This window comes from Cyprinus carpio, chromosome B17, assembly GCF_018340385.1.
Source record: "Cyprinus carpio isolate SPL01 chromosome B17, ASM1834038v1, whole genome shotgun sequence".
Lineage (NCBI taxonomy): Eukaryota > Metazoa > Chordata > Actinopteri > Cypriniformes > Cyprinidae > Cyprinus > Cyprinus carpio.
The window spans coordinates 21,700,215-21,721,392 of record NC_056613.1 but is presented as its reverse complement, the minus strand read 5'-3'; the positions used below and the strand labels follow the sequence as shown (position 1 = coordinate 21,721,392).

Below are 21,178 nucleotides of genomic sequence, written 5' to 3'. Positions count from 1 at the left end.
ATATTGATGTCAGTTCTCAGAGATTGCCACACATGTGAACTGTATCCCGCACTTTCTGGGAAGCAATGTCAGGTAGCACAAAAAGGCCACGAGTGGTAAACATTAAATAATTTATTTCCCTTTCTTGATAATACATGCTTTCTTATAAACTGGGTGAAATGACCTGTACATCTATGTACAATCAATGTTATTACCACCTGAAAGAAAATGTACAATAAATATTAATGTTTCATTTAAATGAGAAAAGGAAAGTGTTTGGACTGTAAAATTGGCTGTTATTTATCAATTTCCCAATATATCAAACATTTACTCACACCACAGCAATGATGACAAATAAAGAACACAATTTTCTATCAGACTAAGACATTTTGATATTTTTTGCTGAAGAACGGAGAACGAATGCTTGTCTATTCGACAGTTAACAACATAAAAACTATAGAGAGAATATGTCTATCTAAAGAAAGATGTACCATTCGTAAGACTTCTTGTGAAATGCAGATGCCTACGGAACGTCCCTTAAGCAGATGCTGTCAGACAGCTTAATAGAATGAAAACAAAAACAAAGGTAAAAGGTGTAATATCTGGGATCACTTAAGTACAAAGTGCAAGTGGTAATAATAACCGCAAAACATTCCACATGTTTAAAGACTAGTTTCTAAATCAGTATCAGGAAAGAGAAACACTACACAACATTGTGTTGCATAAGCCAAAGAAATCGATTTTGTTCAAATAAGAGTCACTGTCTTTTATTTAAACAGCTAAAAGTGTGGTTAGGTAAGAGATGATTGTTGTAGTAGAAATAAAAAGAATGATGCTACCAGATAAGTTGTTTTTTGTCCTTTTGAAACTGCAGTATTTAACAAGTCTCACAAAAACTTGAAAGAAATGACTGTCACCCCAAATTCAAAAGAATAAAATGAATATATACATATTTTGCACAAAGAAAATGAAACCTGTTTCGTATATACATTTTTTTCCACTGATATTTTCATAAAATTAAGCAATTCTTTCATTCTCAATTCTTAGCAGCTAACTGAAAAAAAATATATATATAACTTTTTAGTGGATGTGGGAAAACACTATATATGCACTGTTAAATGAATAAAGTACAGCTGTCAAAAAAAAAATAGTCCACCCCTCCCAAAAAAAACAAAAACAAATCTGTTATCATTTACTTACCTCATGTTGTTCCAAACCTGTATGAGTTTGTTGGGGAAAAAAAAAGAAAATATCTTTGTGTTCAAAAGAAGAAAAATTCATAAAGGTTTGGAACAACATGTAGGTGAGTAACAACATACGACAACATTTTCATGTTTGGGTGACCTATCCCTAAACTATCCTTTAAGTATACATCACAGCTTTATCTGCTGTAATTTTAATTTTCGTAACATTATAACAAAAAGAATGAGCCTTCTTTTCTTAAATGACAGTATTATGAATGTATGAGAGGGTATTAAAACAACACAAAAAATGCAACATTCCTTAAATAAGTTTAATTTTCCTTATGCACAATGCAATTTTTTTCCCCAACTGATTTTGGGGTGAAATATGACCTTGACTTTTCTTCATAAGATTCACCCTTGCATCCAACAAAGGATGTCATGACATAACCATCATGTGAAAAACCCATGGTGCAGTAATCATGTTCAACACAAGACACTAAACCATCTCATTCATAAAACAGATGATCATATTAATTATTAAACTATGACATGAAGGCACTACGAGGACGTTTGATAGTGGGGTAAGAAAAGACAAATCTAGTTAAATCTACTCCAGCAGGAGCTGTGCGTTTCCAGTTCTGCGGCTTTGAGATACAATGACTCCAGTTACAGTAAATGTCAAGCACAAGTGCTGCTGAGAAAAAAGCTCCAGTCTTCCTCTGATACTTCATTTGGGGAGTAGACTTCTGCTACCACAGCCTCTAGTTGTCAGCAACGGAGACACCAAGACCGCTTTAAACAAAAGTATTAGCAGCAAAACAATCTTGACGGGCATTACACACTATTAAAACAAAGCCAGCACACATATTGTAAGCTGACAGGCCAGTATGAATATCGATTCTGATGTAATGCAGGCCACCAGAGTAAATTTCAGAGAACATAGCTCACTCTTCCCCCAAACGCCATTTCTGGGACTCTTCTTGACGGGCATCTGGGTGAATCTGGTTCCTCATGCCGCCCAGCACATTGGATGTTGCTTCTGTGGCAACGATAAGAGGTTTAACAACAGCTGGAGGAAGCTGTCGCAGGACTCCGCCCACAGCGCCTGTCATGCCCCTCTGCTCATGCTCGCGTGTCGCAGTGTCATAAATGGTCAGGGCTGTGTCAGTAATGCCCTACAAACACACAGTGCATAGAAACTCTTTATATAAACATAACAATATGTTATGATATGTTACAATTCTGGCATCATTTCCTCGCCTTCATGTTGTTCCAAACCCATAAGAATCTTTAAAACACAAATTAACATATTTTTAATGAAACCTGAGATATTTCTGTCCCTCTATTGAAAGTCCATTCCACCAAAATGTTCAGGCTTAAAAAAGTTCATAAAGTCATTTTAAAGTAATCCATTGGAATTGAAATTGAAACTTAGTATGATGACCAAAGTTAATATGTGCCTTTTATTGACATATTGGTTCTCACATATCAGTCAAACTTAAATAAGCTTTCCGTTGATGTATGGTTTGTTATGATAGGACAATATTTGACCGAGATACAACTATTTGAAAATCTGCAATCTGAGGGTGCAAAAAATCAAAATATTGAGAAAATCACATTTAAAGTTGTCCAAATGAAGTTCTTAGAAATGTATATAACTAATCAAAAAATTTAGTTTTAATATATTTACAGTAGGAAATTCACAAAATATCTTCATGGAACATGATCTTTATTTAATATCCTAATGATTTTTGGCATAAAAGAAAATCTATAATTTTGACCCATACAATGTATTTTTGGCTATTGCTTCAAATATACCCCAGCGACTTAAGATTGGTTTTGTGGTCCAGGGTCACATATTTCATGTGCACTATACATGTGCATTGATCTATGTTTATATGTGAATAAAAGCACAAAATTAAATCTTTTTGAAATATAAAGAAATCAAACTGTTCGAATTACATGAATAAGTTTTATTACAATGTCCTTGAAGCATAAAAGTTGTGGTGGAATGAACATTCTATTGATGGAGAAAAACCTCTCAGGTTTCACTAAAAGTACTTTCATTTGTTTTTCGAAGACATGAGGGTGAGTAAATGTGAAGCAATTCAGAGTGGTATTATTGAAAATGTTGATGGATTGTGCAATTGGGTAAATCAATTTCATGTTAACCTGCTAGGATTAAGCGTACGTGCCCAAACATATATTATAACTTAGGATACAAAGTGCTCAAACCTCTTTTACTACGCTGTAAGCCTTGGCCACCCCCTCTCTCAGGTCCACTGGCTGATGGGCCAGACAGTAATGTGAGTACCGCTTAATCTTTTTGCACTCTTTCTCATCTGGCACTGGAGAAACCATGTCGTAAGCCGTTTCAGCAGCAGCCTACACAAAGCACACAGAATAGAACAGATCAGAAATCATTTGCACACATACAGATAAGTAGAGTAAACTCATTTGAATGTGATTGGTATGATTAATATGTCTGTTTGCCATTGTGTATTCATCAAGTTTTCCTCAATATATGAAAAGTATTACAAACTACCTGTTTCTGAGACACTTTAGCAGAGGAATCATTTTACCTGTATGGTTCGCACCATCCGATTGGTGAGCTCCAGAGCTGCCATTGCAGTGGAGGTTCCGAAGGAGGCCGTGCCCCGCTGAAAACCACGCACTATTCTTCCATCCTTACGGTACTGCTCAATGGGCAGCCAAACTAGATCCCTAAAACCCTGAACTGAAGCAGCAACAGAGGAAAACACTGCTTAACACTGACATGTAAATAAAGTTGGCACTTCTCAGAGACATCAGTATCAATATTTGGCCAATAGCCCTTTATAACAGAAGTACAGTAGATAAAACAATGTGTGCAGAGCTGGGTAGATTACTTAGAAATTGTAGACCATTACTGATTACAAATGACATTACGCAAAATGTGTAAACTACAGTTTTTAAAGATTAATTATTAATTCAAAATTATTAATTAAATTAATTATGAATAATTATGAATAATTTATTGATATTGCGTGAATAAAATGTAATCAATTAAAAGGTTACTGTAGTCTGATTAAAAGTATCTTAAAGTGTAATTTAATATCATTATTTACCCAGCTCTGAATGTGTGTAAGAATGTGTTCTGCTAACCTAGCTGCACCAGGGAATGAATGGGCCCCACGCCTCCCAGAAGCCCCGGCAACTGGTTCTTCTTTATGTCATTCAACCACTCATTGATGGCATATGAAAAGAGCTTATCAACACCCAGTAATCTGAAAAAATAATAATAATCATCATCTTGAATAAACTGGCTCATATAGATTTGTGAGGTGAACACTTTTATGAAATGCCATATATTTTTTCCTACCCTTGTCTGTAACACAGACACCGTAACTTAAGCTCCGAGCAGTTCAGTTGTGTCAGTCCAATCACAATACCAGCAAATGTGCCCTGAGGAATAAGACACGAACATTATAACATATCATATAATATTGCTTTTATTAAGCATTTACTAAGAGCAAGTTAAATCTACAATCTTGATTTGTAGCAAAATGTCTGTTACTTTTAGATTAAAATACAGTTTTTTATTTAGATTTTTCTTAGTGCTGTTTTTTTATTTAATCTTGATTTGTAACAGAACAAGAGTTTTTCTGACTAATCATTGCTTATATATTGTTTCACTGTACTTGTTACAGAATTCTCAAATCCATCATATGTAAAAACACTTAATGCCAAATGTATTTTAATAAGGAATAAATGCTGAATGAAATATGTTTACCAAAAAGAAAAAAAATTTTTTTTTTGACATTTGGATTCTCTGGATTGCTCACCTGCTCCATGGCCATGTGTTTTCCATGGTAGTCTAATCGAATTGGCACCTCTGAAGTGAAGCGGAACTCTCTGGAAAACGTTACATGTAAATAAATCCAGATTTGCAGTTATTGATTAACTTCTACCTAAAGAATCTGAAATGTTTAAATGTAGATTGCTGTAGATCAGACGTGTCCAATCCTGCTTCTGGGGAGCCACATTGCAGTATAGTTTAGTTACAGACCTAATTAAACCCATCTGAATCAGCTAAATAAGGCCTTCAGGATCACTAAAAACTTTCAGGCAGGTATTTAGGAGCAAAACTCTGGAGGAAAGTGGCAGGACTGGACACCCCTGTTGTGGATAGATGCAGATGGTTAAGAATACTCTCACTTCCTCTCACACACCTGAAGAATATGGGCTGGTCAGTGAAAGACGTGGAGGCAGTGTCTGTCTCAGCAGTGCTGTCCAGGCTTTGTGTTGGCACTGAGATGATGGGTGCAGGGTCTTGACCCACTGCACCATTGTGCTTGGAAAAATTGCAAGAAACCTCAGGGACAGGAGGCTTCTTCACTGACACACAGAATGCTACAACACACAGATCAATAAATAGTTACGCAAACAATATGTGTTGCAAGATCTAGTGAGCAGCCTTGCTGTCTCCTGCCTACAGAGGAGCATCAAACAAACAGCGCTCCTCGTGTTGGGTAAAATACAACATTTTTAATTCAGTTGATTTTTTTTTATCTATGCTTATCAGTATTTACTTAAGCATACTGACAGATGACTTTTCTTTAAATCATTTAGCTTTCTATAGGTGCATTCTTCCCATGTCAGAACTGCCATAATTATGTGACTCTGAATTGTAAAAAGCATTAATAGAACTAGCAGATAGAAATTGTAAACTCCAAGAGCTCCGTGTAGATACTGTACACTCAAAATGGCATTAACAGTAATAGAATGTATGCAACACAGGTGTTAAACAACTACCAGTTTATTAATAAGGGATCTGCATAACTATATTTGTTACTTTTTGTACTGTGGTTTTATCTGTTGATTAATTAGGTTACAAAGATTCATTTTGGAATTAACAGTGTTGCCACAGAAATATACAAATTCTGTGTGTGAGTGAACAGCTAGTAGTACGGTAATTACGATATGAGGATATTTAATTTTGAAACAGTCTTTGCATTAAGAACACTTCTCTTTATAATGTTTAGGTGGGCAGCAAACTCACAGAGTTTAGAACAATGTTTCAGAATATTTTGCATATTGATTGTTACCTTCCTGGTCTGGTGGGGAAAACAGTTCAACTTCTGCTGCCAGACTGGTGAAGAAGTCCTTCAGGAAGAACAATGCATCCTATACATTATAAAAATAAAACAAAAGTTTAAGAAAATAAATAAATAAAAATGAGGGCCTTCTGACATATAGACATCAGTTTAAACTATGCTTTTAAAAATATGATATAAGGCGAGTTGTTGAAGAGTTTTGTTATGTACCTGATCGATGTTTAGCCGGAGGGGCATTAGTGACACACGTAGACAGCACTCCTGAGGTGCCTGTCCAGCTTCTGGACACACGTGCAGGGCTCTGACCGTCAACTGATATACAACAAACAGCACATGCCCAACTCAGACAATATATTTTTTTACTTTAGAAACCATACAGACCACCTGTAGATTATGTACATCATTATCTGTCAGTGTATTTGATTGTACCATGTTGGAGTGAGCTTTCCTGGGCATCTCTTTACTGGAGTACAGATAGAGGAACTTGTTCATCTTGGAAGAGGCCAGCCTGTCTTGTATCTCCAGATCCTGCACTGAAAACACCTGCCTGGACACCGGCTGCTCCGTCAAAACACCTGTCTGTGGAGCCTGAGGGTACACCTCATGCTGGAACCGCACCTAACATAAGACATGAAGGATCGTAGAGCATTTGAGTTTATTAAACTGGATTATTAGATGGTTTATTACTGAATAATCTTACAAAAAAAACTTGATATCATTCATTCATCAATCTTAGGTTAATATCATTCAAATAATAATAAAAAAATGATTAAAAACAGTTGTTCGTTTAAATAAAGCTGAAAAATAAAATGGAGAGACGCTTAATAAAAAAACTTAAACTAAATGAATTTAATTGATGCCTTCGCAACTAACTGAAATAAGTACTGAAATTGTAAGTATTTTTATGTGCTTTTGTCATCTCTATATGTTTTCATTAGTTATTTAATAGTTTTCATTTATTTATTTCAGTTTGTTTTCAGTTACAATGAAACAACTGGAAATTTAAACTGAAAACACAAAAAAGCTCATTCAAAATATTAATAAGAAAACTACAATACTATATAAATAATTAAAAAAAGCACTAAACAAAATTCATATATTGTGTAGGCAGACAGATGCATAAAATGACTAAAACTAAACCTGAAATAAAAATTGTATACTATTAGAATTTTTAGACAAATTTACACTATTTAGAAAATTAGCTAATACAAATCACACAAGCACAACGAATTCAACTAAACACACACACACATACATACACATATATATATATATAATTATTATATGTAAAATTATTATATAATAGTATTAAATAAATGATACTAAAACAACACTGACTGAACAAAGTTAATATACTGTGTATGCAAGCTGATGATTAAAATGATAAAATGTTTCTCTGACCTTACTGAGTTGAATCTCCATCAGAACATCAGGGTTTCTGCCCCATCCTCCTCCAGCACGGGAGCCTTTTCTCACCTGTTTTACAGGAGTCTGTGACGGAGAGCTGTGAGGAGTGCACCTAAACACACACACACAAAGATGCTCTCTTAATACACACTTATAACATGCAGTTTTTATAAAAAGCATGAATCAGGAGTGGCCCAACTCCAAATTTGTACCCTCGACTGCGAGCTGGTGATGAGGACAGCGCACCACCACCAAAGTCTTTTCCTCCATAGAGATGCCACACTACAGAGATCTCTTTGACTAGGTATCTGATTTCCGGCACAGGGAAGTGAAGTGGACCCCTAGTAGAGCTGCTGCCCTCCAGAGGGACACTGAAATGTTCTTCCCTCACAAGGATGGGTTCAGAGATCAGCTTCTTTACCACAGGCTCCTCATCCTTTTCCTAGCAGACAAAACACTTTAAGTAATGCATACACAAAGATTTTCATTTTAAGTAACAGTTCGTTCAAAAATGTAACAAATTCACTCAGTTCCTAACACAAAGGTATTGGTTGGCTTTAAAAGAATAAGAGCAGCGCATCTGTAATGATTTTACTTTGTGTAAATGTTCTCTGCTTGAAATATTTCTGAAGTGAAGAGCTCACCAGTATTCTGGAGCCCGGCGTGTCCAGGATGCAGAAGTCATCAGTGTCGTGGACTAAAGAGGGGGCAGGAGGAGAGATGAGTGGGGAGTGCAGGACTGGGTAAGTGGGACTTGGTTCCTGCCCCAGGTTTCCACTCTCATCGGGGAAAAGGAAGAGATCAGAACGGGGCGGCTCATGATCATGTGAATGGTCTTCATTCACACCTAAACAAAGCAAAGCAGATTCAAATGTGAGAAGTGTTATTTTTATATTATTATTGCATACAACAAACGAAAATACAGAATAATTAGAACAATCATTAACTCTTTCCCCACCAGCATTTTTTTTTTAAAAGTTGCCAGCCACCGCCAGCAATTTTGATGATTTTCACTAAAATTTGATGGCCTACAGTATATTTTGCTGTATGAATATTTGAATATGCAATACACCAAAATAAAGATCAAAGCCTCTACTTTTAAACAAACAAAAAAGAAATCTGTTTTATTGTAGCTTAAAGCATTCTTTTTTATCAACACTTGAATATAGGTAGGTTTCATAATTTTAAGCAAAAAGGTGAGAAAATCAAATATTTATCAAAAACTACATCTGGATAATATTCAGTACGATTATCAAAGCATAAATCCAGTAAATCACTTCCATCAACACCTCCAAAGCTTGCACAGCCATATACCACTTCCTGGATCATCATTTTGCTCCGTAACATTATGCAGTTTTCATTTATATGCTGTCTATTGCTGATGATCGCATTATTTATTGTATGGATATGTTTACATAAGAGATCGCTCGTTTCTCCATCCTGTTCACGTGTGTTTTTGTTCGGGAGGTTTTGTATTCATTCAGAAGATGTGTATTAGCGCCCCTGAGTGTATAACAGTGAAAACACAAATTCATTTTAGTACATCCACATGTTTGGAACTTCAACTTATGTTTAACTACTTACTGTTTAAGTTTATCTATTATTTTATTTCAGCTTTGTTTTAGTTAACAATAAAAAACACTGAATGTGAGACAGATAGAAAAATATATATTTAAGATATAAGGAAAAAGAAATAGATGGTTGTAACCATTACACAATCACTGCAACGAAACAATATATTTTAAAATCAAATCACGCGATTAATGTACGATTTTAAAACAAGTGCTAGACTGAAAAGTTTTGGAAGATAAATGAATGAATAAAAACAGAGCAGAGTCTGACCGTTCTGTTGCAGCATATGACTCTGTAGGCTGTCTGTCTCTTCCATAGCATCACTCATCAGATCCTGAAGAATCTGCTGCTCCGCTTCAGGAAGCAAAGGTGCCTGAGCTGATGGGTGACTCCCTGCTTCAGTCTGGCAATCATTCAAAATCTTCGTTTTGACTCACCCACAAACAATAGCTCAAATTTGCTAATAATAACAACACAAGAACTATCAAAACATTTGTCACGGTTGTCTGATAATCCTTACTTTGATAGTCTGACTTTAAATATTAATCATAACTGTATCTCTCATTGTCAATGTTATTAAGAAACATTGAACTCACAGAAAAAATGTTTTTCAATCAAACTGACCTTCACCCTTTGTTTAGTGCTTCTGCGTTTAGCCTCCAGTCCAGAAGGGGGCAGTAGATCTCCATAGCTGGCTATGTACTGAATAAGGTTCATGAGAGCGGCGCAGGAGTCTGCACAGGTGCGAATGTGAATAACATCACTTGAGCAACGCAACTCAAACCTTGGCTCTGTCTAAAGAGACATAAATGCCACAAGATAATTAATAGGGACATTCTGTCAGAGAGTAGACAACCTTTTGAAAGAAGACTTTCATACCATTTTGCCATCTTGTCCTGGTTTCACTGCTGTGATCCTCAATTCCAGAGTCCCCATATCAACCACCTGGACATAGTCTGAAGACACAAGAATAAGAAATGAAACCAGCATCCATAGTAGACATATTCTGAGACTGAACTGATGTGTATGACTCCTCACCTCGTGCCAGATTAACAGACACAGCATTGATCTTGTCAGACAGAAACAACGCAGCTTCATCTAAAATGATTCTGTATGAGAGAAAAGTAACAAGTTACAGAAACAAAACAATCTACAGAATTTATTTAATTCAAGCTTTTACCTTAGACTGGAGGAAGAATGATCTAAAGACACACTGCTAGAGATGCTGAAGGTCTCTACGGTCAGCAGAGATCTCACAGGTAAATACAATGGCCTAGAAAAAAAAAAAAGTATTTCTTAGATCCAAATGGTCTTATTAGCACAAATACATGTATTAGAACAAGTACATTCTGTGCATAGGGATTGAGGATTGAATGCTAACAAACTAACAACTGATAACTAAACCAAGTTGTATTTATTTTAAACAAAAACTACACAAACACCTTTTACAGCTAGGTTTACTATGTTGTAAACAAAAACCACGTATGCTGTTCTAAATTCTAAGTAAAATTAGACAAAAGGAATTTGGAAACTTTTTGGTGAAGTTAGTTCTGAGCTTCATTTGTTTGCCAATACCACTTGAATGAAATGCAATGAAATGTATCCATTGTGAGAGTCCAAATGTATCTCTTTAAATACTAAATAGATGGAAAGGTTATGCTAGAATCTAGCTAAATGTATCACCTGTAATCCAGGGAGCAGCTCCACAGATGCAGGTGGAGGGTGGACACAGATGACGGGGGGGTGTAGCCAAGCACCGGCTCATCTGACACATTTAGAAAGTCGACTATCTACAGGAGAAAGACAACCAGTAATGTTTAGCACATATAAATGAACTACAAGTCAGCTGATACAACAACCCTCATTTATCATTGCATTTTTTTTTTGAGGTCCACAGGTGGATTTTAAGGAGGTTCTTTTATTTGATTTTGTTTGATTTGGTTTTTTTGATGTTTTTTTTTTTATATTTTATTACCTTGTCATACCTTAAGGGATGTGTATGTGTTACTGTGTGATTCAGTTCATGCCAATGGCTATGAGAAACTCCTGAAAATAAAGGAAGGCGTGTAACAGATAATGTATCTGTATACAAGTTTAATAACACAAACAGGACAGAAAATGTTTCTGAAAAATGTTTCTTGTGCACACCAGGCAGTATTTATTTGAACTAAAATACAGTAAAACAGTAATACTGTGAAAAATTACATATAACTGGTTTCGATTTTAACACATTTTAAAATGGAGTTAATTCTAGTGATGCAAAGCTGTATGTTCAGCAGCCATTACTTCAGTCTATAGTGTCACATGGTCCTTTGGAAATCATTCTAATAGGTTGATCTGCTGCTCAAAAAACATTTCTAATTATTATCATCAATTTTGAAAACAGTTGTGCTTATTAATATTTCTTTTCGGCATTCTTTGATGAATAAATAATACATTAAATGCATCCCGAATAAAAGTATTCTTTTTTTTTTTTTAATCTTAAAATTTTAAAACAAAGTTTTAAATGGTAATATTGTTTTGAACAACATTTACCTCCGGCAATGATTTGGTTTACCTTGACATTGCGCTCTGTGCTGTGGGAGGAAATTTTAACAGCTACAGACAGCATACTGTGGGGCTCAAAACTGAGCCCTTCAGAGGGAGACGCCCTCTCTGGGGCAGATTCAGACGCATACATCACAGGCTCCAGCCAATGAGGACGCATCCTGCAGGGCAGACTGACACTCCACTCAGGGGCATCTCCATCCACTGTGCCTGAGAAAAATAAATACACCATGATGTTACGAAACAAACACCAAAAAAAAATAATAATAAAAAAAAACACTGCATACATGTATATTAATTTAAATATGAGCTTTAGTCATGTATATATTTTTTTAAAAATCATATGCACTAAAGTTGGACATTGTTTTTTGTTTATTAAATTTTATATAATATAAAATCATTAAATATGTTCAGTATTTATTATAAAAAATAATAATTTAAAATTAAAAGGAACAAAACCATTTTTTGTTTACCATGGTGATACAGGCAGGCCTGAGATGTGTGGAAGCAGACATAATGCTGGTCTTTGTAGCCTTCATGCTGCGTCACACCAAACAGCGTCCCATTTTTTACTTCCATCCAAAATTCACCGTGTTTTTTTGGTGATGCACTATTATCATCCTGCTGGAAGTATTGGCATTTATTACATAAGACTATGTAACCCTTACTAGATATTGGCTCAATATTAAAGCTCTATCTTTGGAATACTGATGTAATACCTTTAGCTGTGTGTGCAGAGCCAGCAGTCCATGGTTAACAGACATGACGATGGAAAACAGGCTCTGAGAATTCTTAGGCTGCATCTTACTCCTTTTCTTCCTTCGATTCCTGTAGCCAAGCTCAGCAGGAGTGTAATATTGTAGGATTTCTTCCTCAGAACCACTCTCCTCCTCTTCACACACATTATGTGAAGAAACCAGAACAAAAGACCAACAGACACAGGATGTCAGAAGAAACTGGGTATTAAGAAATTAATACCTGAAAAAATCTTCTGGCAGTAGCATCAACAAGTATGTTCATGCTTTTCTAGTCTGATATTAAATATTCAAGTGAGCATAAGGGAGGCAGAAGATCTTTACCCTCGGGGCCAGTAGATCTGAACTGACTGAAGCTGTCTTTACTGTAGGTGTTAATGAGTTGACTGGCTACAGACAGACCCACCCCATATGGGATGTTCTCCACTGTCTCTACTGGAGATGGAGCAGTGGGCTCCCACAGTAGCAGGTCATTATTAATCCTGAAAAAAAAAAGAGAGCACATTATAGCTGAAATTCAAAAGAACTGTCTATGATGTATATGTAGATTTATAAACTGTGACTCCTCATGCATTAATTACCTGTTGTGTAGTTTTTCATAAAAGCCTTTACTGGGCAAAGAGAGCTGCACATTGGGGAAAAACAGCTCAAGGATATAGAGGGAGTTGCTCATGGTTTTTTCCTGGAATTCCGTCATCTCCACCACGTCTCCTGGGATGACCATCTGCATGAGGCGCAAAATTATTACCCATAATTAATCAAAACTGATAATTAATAAAAGGGTCACTCTTACGAGATAATAAAAATCTCTATACCTCCTCATTCTCATACATTACACGCCGTGAGGAAAAGGGGGATGGCTCAGGTTTGGCAAAATCACACACATCCTTCAGGGAGTGGGCGGCTCCTTCTTCCTCTTCCTCTTGTGAGTGACTGTCCGCTTCTTCCTCATCTTCCTCTGCTGTTACACGCTCTAAGATGGAGCGTACAGCCATGGGGTTCACCTTCAGAACCACTCTGAATGGGTATCAAGCAGAACATATTCCAGTTTCTGTATCTGGATCAATTTTATCAATAAAGATCCATAGAATGACCATAAACAAAAAAGGGTACAGAGAATACATCATACCTGGGCCAGTCAAATTTACCACAGTCGGAAGATGTCATGTCCTCCTCCATAGTGTTTGCTACTCGTAAGAACCTGGCTGCGGGGTGATCTTTGTCTTCTTGGAATGATCCTAATGTAACATGTTGTACAGTATGATTAACTTTGTATTAAAATGCAAATGTAAAGAAGTCAAAAGCTTTGCTTACAAACTAATTAAAAAAATAAGTTTTCAATATATAACAATATAATTATTATTATTTACATATTATTATTATTATTGTTTTTTTTTTTTTAAATAATATTCGAATGGTATTATTATAATGTCTGTCTTGCTTTTTTTGCATGTGGAATTTGCCTTTTCATTTTTTGCATCTACTAAATAATCCACTGGTTCCATTATTCTGTAAATTATGGTTTTCTCTTTTTAGAAAAGAAGTCAAACAAAGAATATAAAAGTTTCTCTGCATCTTGTATATTTTGGATGACTGCAGAGGAACATTTAAAACTCATTCAAAATCTATCTATCAGCCAGTTTCCTTGTCTCTTAGAATTACCTAGAAAAATGTAAAGATTATTTTTATGCCTTGATCAGGATGACTGTCTATAAATGAGTACCGTTGAGCTCTTTGAAAGTGAGCTCCATCTTAGTCTGCTCTGATGAGTTTCCTCCAGTGAACTCCGTCTTGAGCTCCAGATCTTCCAGCTCCAGCTGCAGCAGCTCTTTCTGCAGGGACTTCTTAAACCAGGGGCCCCTCTCCTGATCCGAGCGCAGGTCTGGGATCGGGAACCGCACCACTAGGACCAGTAGAGGTGCATTTATTGACATAGACACATGGCAGTGTGCTGGGGTACGACTATCATCCAGGAAGACCTCTGCAAAGGCCTTGTGATTGTGAGGAAAACACACAATCACAATAAGATGCAAAGTGACATAAAAGTAAATGAAAATTAAGCTAAATAAGTACAGAGAAATCGTCACTAATGTTTCTCACCAGACTGACATGTTTATTGTAGGAGGTGTACATGTGAGATGCCATTATCTCTGTGGTAACAAGTTTCTGAGGCTGGAGTAGGGAGTTGAGCCTGTCCACAATGCTGACGTCACACTCTGAACGCACTTTACCCAGCTCCACCTGCAATTCTGCCTTACGAGGTATAGTACTTAGACGTACCTGCCCGCCCTGGAGAAAAAAAAAAAGAAGTTGGATCAGGTTTACTGTTTGCAAATTGTCATTTGAAGTATAAATAAAGGTTAAAAAATCAAATGATTAATGTAACTAGTAAAACATCATATAGTTGGTCCAGTCAAGGACATAATCAAATGGTCATTTACTGTAGTATGAGAAAGTACTCTCATCAGCACCATGCAAGACACAATATTTCAGGAAGTTACCTGCGAGCCTTTGCGTTCTGTTAATTTGTAGAGTAAATGTAGGCATACAGGAGGAGGAGAATCACTACTGGCTGAGATATCAAACGTAAGAAGCTAATGTTTGACACAAGAGACAAAATTCATCATTATTATGTAAGAGAACTATTCTGTGCACATAAAATGTTTGGTAACAGACAAAAAAAAACACCTCTGTGTATTGGGCTCCACTCTGTGTAGTGTGACTGTCAGTAGAGTACAGGCATTCCAGAAGCTCCACCTGGCTCAGAGAGAGATCCGTGTTTAGAGTACGTACACTGGAGCCTTGACAGAGCTCGTATGACACCTTTAATCCCTGACCAATGAACCTGAAGATAAAGAAAAATGCATTTTACATTTTCTGTTGTCTTCAATTGCACCTTAAAATACAAAAATCATACTCAAATAAGCATAGGTTAAGTATGGAGTTCCTCAAGGCTCTGTCTTAAGTCCTTTTTTGTTCTTTTTCGTCATGCTCTCCTTAGGATATGTGACTTTATATCTTCCTTTTATTGTTATTCTACTAAACCACAGGTTTAAATTTCCTCTAGACCAGTTAAAAGAGTCAGATTTCTTGGTCAATGGAGTGCAACAAGGGCATAAGACCGATTACAAAGTTATTGTTGTCCCACCTCTCTCTAATCTGTTTCTCTGACCACTGTCTAGAAACTGTCTCAGGACTTCAGACTTAAAATGTAATTATCGATATTTGAATGAAGTCTGACAACAAAACATTATCCAACCATTCTATTACTATTCTGTATTTAATTCTAAAAGCTTACCTGAGATGATCATGTGGACAGGCTTCATCGAAGACAGTTCGTGACTGCAGGAAACTCCCAGCAGGGAGCTGATTTACAGAGAGAATACGGAAAAACTCTGAAGCCATTGGTGCAAGATGGCTGCGGGAGGAGTCAGGAGGTGGGAGGGGGTCAATATGGAGGACAGACAGGCAGAGACTGCCCACTGCGAGCCTGAGAACCAGCTCAGGCCTGGACTCATCACAGTGGCCTTTAGTTGGATGAGCTAGAGATCACACATAGGGTAGATTATTATTGAATTAAATATAGTCATAAGTGGGGCTGGGCGATATATCTAACGATATGATCATGCGCATCTAGTCAGTAAATCTGGTTCCGTGATTAGCGCTAAATCGCCATCACCTGCTTTCAAATGGAGCGGCATTTAATAGACAGAGCCGTTGTTCACTGACAAGGTAGCAAATATCGCGTTGATTATCGAAGGCGATTCATCTGGGATAATGAACGCGATATTGCGTAGCTTGTCAGTGATCTACGGCTCTGTCTATTAAATGCCGCTCCATTTGAAAGCAGGTGATGGCGATTTAGCTGTAATCAAGGAACCAGATTTACTGACTAGATGCGCATGATCATATCGTTAGATATATCGCCCAGCCCTAGTTGTAAGTGTCATTTATTTGGATGAGTTAGAGATGATGAATAGTGTATGTTTTTATTGGATTCTTGTGTGTAAGCTGAGAATCTCTGGAAAGATGTGGCATCTCATTTGTCTGCTTCTCCTTCTGTCTAGGAACATCCATGTACTCATCCCACACCATCTAGGGAATGTGTCAAAAATGTTTTGCACTTGTAATATCATAATAAGACAATGAATGGTGACATAACCGATCATTTAACACTTATTATTAAACATGGAGTTCAACGTTAAAGTGAGAGGTGGTGACATACGGCTACATTTCCAGATGGTGACTCCCCCAGGGAGGCAGAGTAGTTGCTATTTGAAGACAAATCTAGATCCACAGTGGATGGATCCCCAAGAGGAGGCAGAGATGATAGGCTATGTGACATGTCCATATCAGCCATGGAGAAAAACACGTCCTCTGTCCAAACAAGAAACAAAGTAAATATGTATTCAGCGATTCAAAAACAGAATGTAGAATTAAAAGATATGTTGTGCTGAACTGACCTCTACTGGACACAGTTCTGGTGGTCTGGCTTTCAAACAGGTCCTGGTCAGTGGCAACTATTATGGTATCTTTCTTCAGGCAGCGGTTGAGCTCCATGTGGAGACGATACTCATCCTCCTGCTGCATGGGCCGACTCTTCCTATCCTTTCCTATAGCAGACCACTCCTGTCCGGCTGTATATAACCAATTTAATAGAAGCAATCGTCATATTCACTGGAAACCATTTATCGCCGACTTTATTTAATGAGGAAACCTTAAGGGAAAATCATATATGAATAGAACAAATTGTTACCTGAGCTAGAGAAAACCCCAAACATGTCCAGTAGGAGGTGGACTTGTTGTGGTGAAAGCAGCATGATTAGAGAATCAAACTGCCCATCAATATCCAACTGTGAAAAGAGCAGTCATTACATTTTATTGTTAAAAAAAAATAAAAAGCATGCCTTTTTTTGCTGTGAGAAATCCATTCAGAAATACAGTCATCCTACAATGTACTTGGACAAATAAAAGATAAATTTAAATTTTCAACCAGGTTTCAATGTAGTTAGTACATGTAAGCAAACAATGTGTACACTTTCTCCGTGTTACCTGCACCCAGATATCCCTGTTTATTTGACAGAAAAAGTCAGCCAGATAAAGCAAAGCACATCAATTTGGGTTTTGTTAAAACTACAGATTGATCTTCGGCATTTGTTCCCACATTTTGTCAGATTGACAGAAGTGCGTTTTAAGTGTTGAAGCTATGAGTGTCAAACATAGTGGAATACATTTACTCGAGGAATTAACATTTCAACAAAGGAAGCCAGGCCTATCTGTGCAATACCTTTATAGAAAGAAAGAATTAAAGCTACTGTATATTTGTAACTGTGTGGTACTGTATATGTACCCACCTTAGCTCCAGGCATGGCTTCATTTTGCTTCAGAACCATGGACAGCTCCAGTTTACCGCTAAGGCAGCCCACCTGCACTGGCTCAAATGGTGTACTGGAAGACACAGGTTCTGGGAACTGAGGGTGAGGCTCAGAGATGATTTTTGGGTTCCAACTTGGCGAAAGCTTGGGTTCAGTCTCCTTTAATGTATAAAGAATCTTAGCATATGTCTTAGCGAGTTTTGCAATTGTACTGCTAAACAGCAACAACTGTTTTGTACTACTTTAGGGTCAAGTTAGGATAAGGTTGCACAACTATACTTGCTATACTTGTGCAAGATGATTTTTAATTACAGCAGAACAGATACTCACTGTTTGAGTGGGGGATGATTTGAGGCCGGCACGTGCTGATTCTGAAAACTCATCCCAGAACAAATAGACACCTTCCAGTGTGAGGTTTTTATGTGCAAATGTAGTGGGCTGATGGATATTGACACTGGAGCCCTCCTCCACACTCTCATCACAATAAAGCATCCTAAATATCACAAAATGTGCAGATAGCATGGTGATGATTCAAAAAAAAAAACATATCATATTGTAGTGTCAGAAATATTTAGTTACATTTCTAGAACTTACTTATTGATTCGGAGCTCAAGGGCAATGCCAGTTTTAGAATTTTCAGGAACGTGTTCCATCCGCAGGACAGTATCCACAAAAGTGACCTTGACTCTTCTCAACACTAACAGAGAGAACAGGGAAAGGATCAGTCACTGAAAGACAAAATCTGATTTAACAATCAGGCAATCAATCAATCAATCAGTCAATAAATAATTAAATCTTACATTAAACTGGTTTTATGGTCTACAGGTTTTATGGTCTACCTGTCTCAATAGTCTCTGCAAACTTTTCCAGACCCTCCAGAGGTTGCAAGCTCTCTCCCTGATCATCAGTGAGTCTTTGGCTTAGACACTCTTTGGCCAGCTGCATACTGCTGGTCATGAAGCTGGACCAGCACATGGGCTCCATGCCTGATGCTAAAAAAAGATTGACAATGGACATAAGCAACATTAAGTTCAACATCAAATGGAAAATCAAGCTATGTATTTTCTATCTAAAGAAAGAAATCTTAATGATATTATTGTGAACAATTAATTTATATATTTTTATATAGATAAATTTATATAGATAAACATTTTTTTCTTTTTCAATATTCTGTTTCACTCAGATGTACATCACAAAACAAAATAAATTATCTGTCACTACTTTTGACATCTCAACTTTAAAGATAAATAAAGAAAAATATATAGGAAAAAATATATTATTATAAATTAATTTATTAAAATCACTATACAATTATTAGATAGAAAAATATCACTAAACTGAACAAATATATTATAGAGTAAACATATTGTAAATTAGAATAAACAGACACACTGTACATTTTAGAATGCATAGCACTGCAATTCAACATTTGTCAAAATTATGGCACGCCATCTGAAAAGAATTATGATTTCAAAGATGTTTCCTACCCATTCGAGGTCTTGGCCTGAACACCATCTCCAAGCCCCTCACTTCCAGTGCGCAGTTTTCCTGCAGCAGTGAGGCCCATGGCACAGTGAGAGAAATGGCCTGGATGAAGCCCTCACTCACCTCAAATGGAGCATCCACAGACTCCAGGATCTCATTCAGAGACTGAAGCAGCATGAAATATGAAAGTCACAGACATTAAACTTTTCTGATTATTACTTGAGGAGAGGTTGAAAATACTAATAAGAAAACAACTCTCGGTTATATCCAGTAATGAAATGTCAGATTCCATTAGTGAAACAATCCAATAAGACATCTTTAATCAAATGTCAGCTTAATTATGTGTCCAGCTGGGTCAGGTGCATAATAGTATCATTTTGGAATCAAAAAAAGGTCAATAGAACAAAATGTACAGAACTTACCCATTTGTCCAGCGGCACATGAGCAAGTGAGCCCGTGCCTTGATAGAGGTCCAGACTAAGCTGGTCCAAACTGAGCTTCTCCTGGAGGAAATTACCAAGATATCGATGCAGCAGGTACCTGCAGGCCCGCTTCTTAATAGACTCAGAAAATGGCCATGGCATCTTGACCGTCTCTTGGGTTCAAGTGTGTTCTGAAACAAATGAGGAATTTCAAGGTTTTAAATGTCACATATTCCCATCAGTGTTATTTTACTCTGCAATATATATATATATATATAAATATATATATATATATATATATATATATATATATATATATATAAATATATATATATATATATAAAGAACTTGAAATGTCAAGTTCTTTATGGTTTTACTTTTAGGTTTAGAGTTAACGATAATACCTCTGATTCCCCTTTAACATTAAGTTTGCATTAATCTGGAACAGTATATGTTAATAACTTACAGTATATAAAATACATAATACACACACAAGTGGCAGAAATCTTTGTGGAACTGATAAAAGGGAACTTGACTCTGACATTGTTTTGCTGAAAACACACCCACACAATTATTCCGTGAAGGGTTGTTGATGACAATGAGTCAGTATAAACACACATTCTCACTCTAGCTGACTAATGCAGACCTCCAACTGATGTGGCTGCCTGAACAAATCACATCTGCAAAACGAGCGATTCAACACACTGATGCAAAGGACTTCTAGAGCCTGGGATTACTTTGGCAAACCCATCAATTCACAGCAAATGACTGGCATTAACTCAGCTCTTCAGTGTGTGCACTCTGGTACAGCATCAGAAAGCCTGGTTACAATCAGGTCGTTTAAAATGACATGCAGTTGTGTTTGCTTGTATGACATGACTGACGTTGCTGTCTGGCCCATATCTACATCTACAGTATAAAGATGACCACCAGTGTTTGCGCAATTCCCTGAAGGTTAGTGAGTTTGTTTGGCTGCTAACAATGGCAAATCATGGAGTCACACATCACAGCAGCCAGAAAGGGTTACAATTTAACCGTCTCTGCTGTGGTTATTTAAATTTAGAATGACAAAGGACAATAACTTACCTGTATTACAAAATAGCTGACTAACCGTTGCTCCTTGGCTTAGGGTAAACTAGCATGCTGGCTAAACACACAATCCTCTATACCTAACTTCATTCAAGTTTGTCTGTTCAACTGATGCTCGGTAATAACAGCTGTATTCAACTGAAGATGGGAGTCCTCGTGCGCATTATGAGCGGCTGTCGGCTCGTGTGAAAGCAGCATCTCTTGTGTGTCTGTTTATAAGGCTAATAATGATGATGTTTACAAACACGCTCGTGACTGCGCACTCTC

General features: G+C 36.9%; 1 protein-coding gene across 1 annotated transcript; it reads right to left on the bottom strand.

The window, feature by feature from the left end:
- Window positions 1-96: 96 nt before the first annotated feature.
- Window positions 97-21,167, bottom strand: LOC109049274 (autophagy-related protein 2 homolog B-like). Its single transcript, XM_042742810.1, is given in 44 exon segments — window positions 97-2,338; window positions 3,399-3,548; window positions 3,746-3,900; window positions 4,308-4,429; window positions 4,525-4,607; window positions 4,988-5,057; window positions 5,375-5,555; window positions 6,251-6,329; window positions 6,470-6,571; window positions 6,689-6,877; window positions 7,661-7,778; window positions 7,879-8,108; window positions 8,311-8,513; window positions 9,509-9,641; window positions 9,863-10,033; window positions 10,118-10,194; window positions 10,277-10,347; window positions 10,419-10,511; window positions 10,922-11,028; window positions 11,214-11,260; window positions 11,263-11,284; window positions 11,796-11,995; window positions 12,259-12,409; window positions 12,505-12,677; window positions 12,865-13,022; window positions 13,122-13,264; window positions 13,356-13,557; window positions 13,670-13,778; window positions 14,264-14,531; window positions 14,641-14,829; window positions 15,042-15,134; window positions 15,229-15,385; window positions 15,839-16,082; window positions 16,524-16,635; window positions 16,766-16,917; window positions 17,004-17,177; window positions 17,297-17,393; window positions 17,895-18,074; window positions 18,246-18,408; window positions 18,510-18,612; window positions 18,755-18,907; window positions 19,403-19,565; window positions 19,823-20,013; window positions 20,909-21,167. Coding segments are annotated over 43 exon segments (6,180 nt in total). The 5' UTR covers window positions 19,985-20,013; window positions 20,909-21,167; the 3' UTR covers window positions 97-2,107.
- Between the last annotated feature and the right edge of the window lie 11 nt (window positions 21,168-21,178).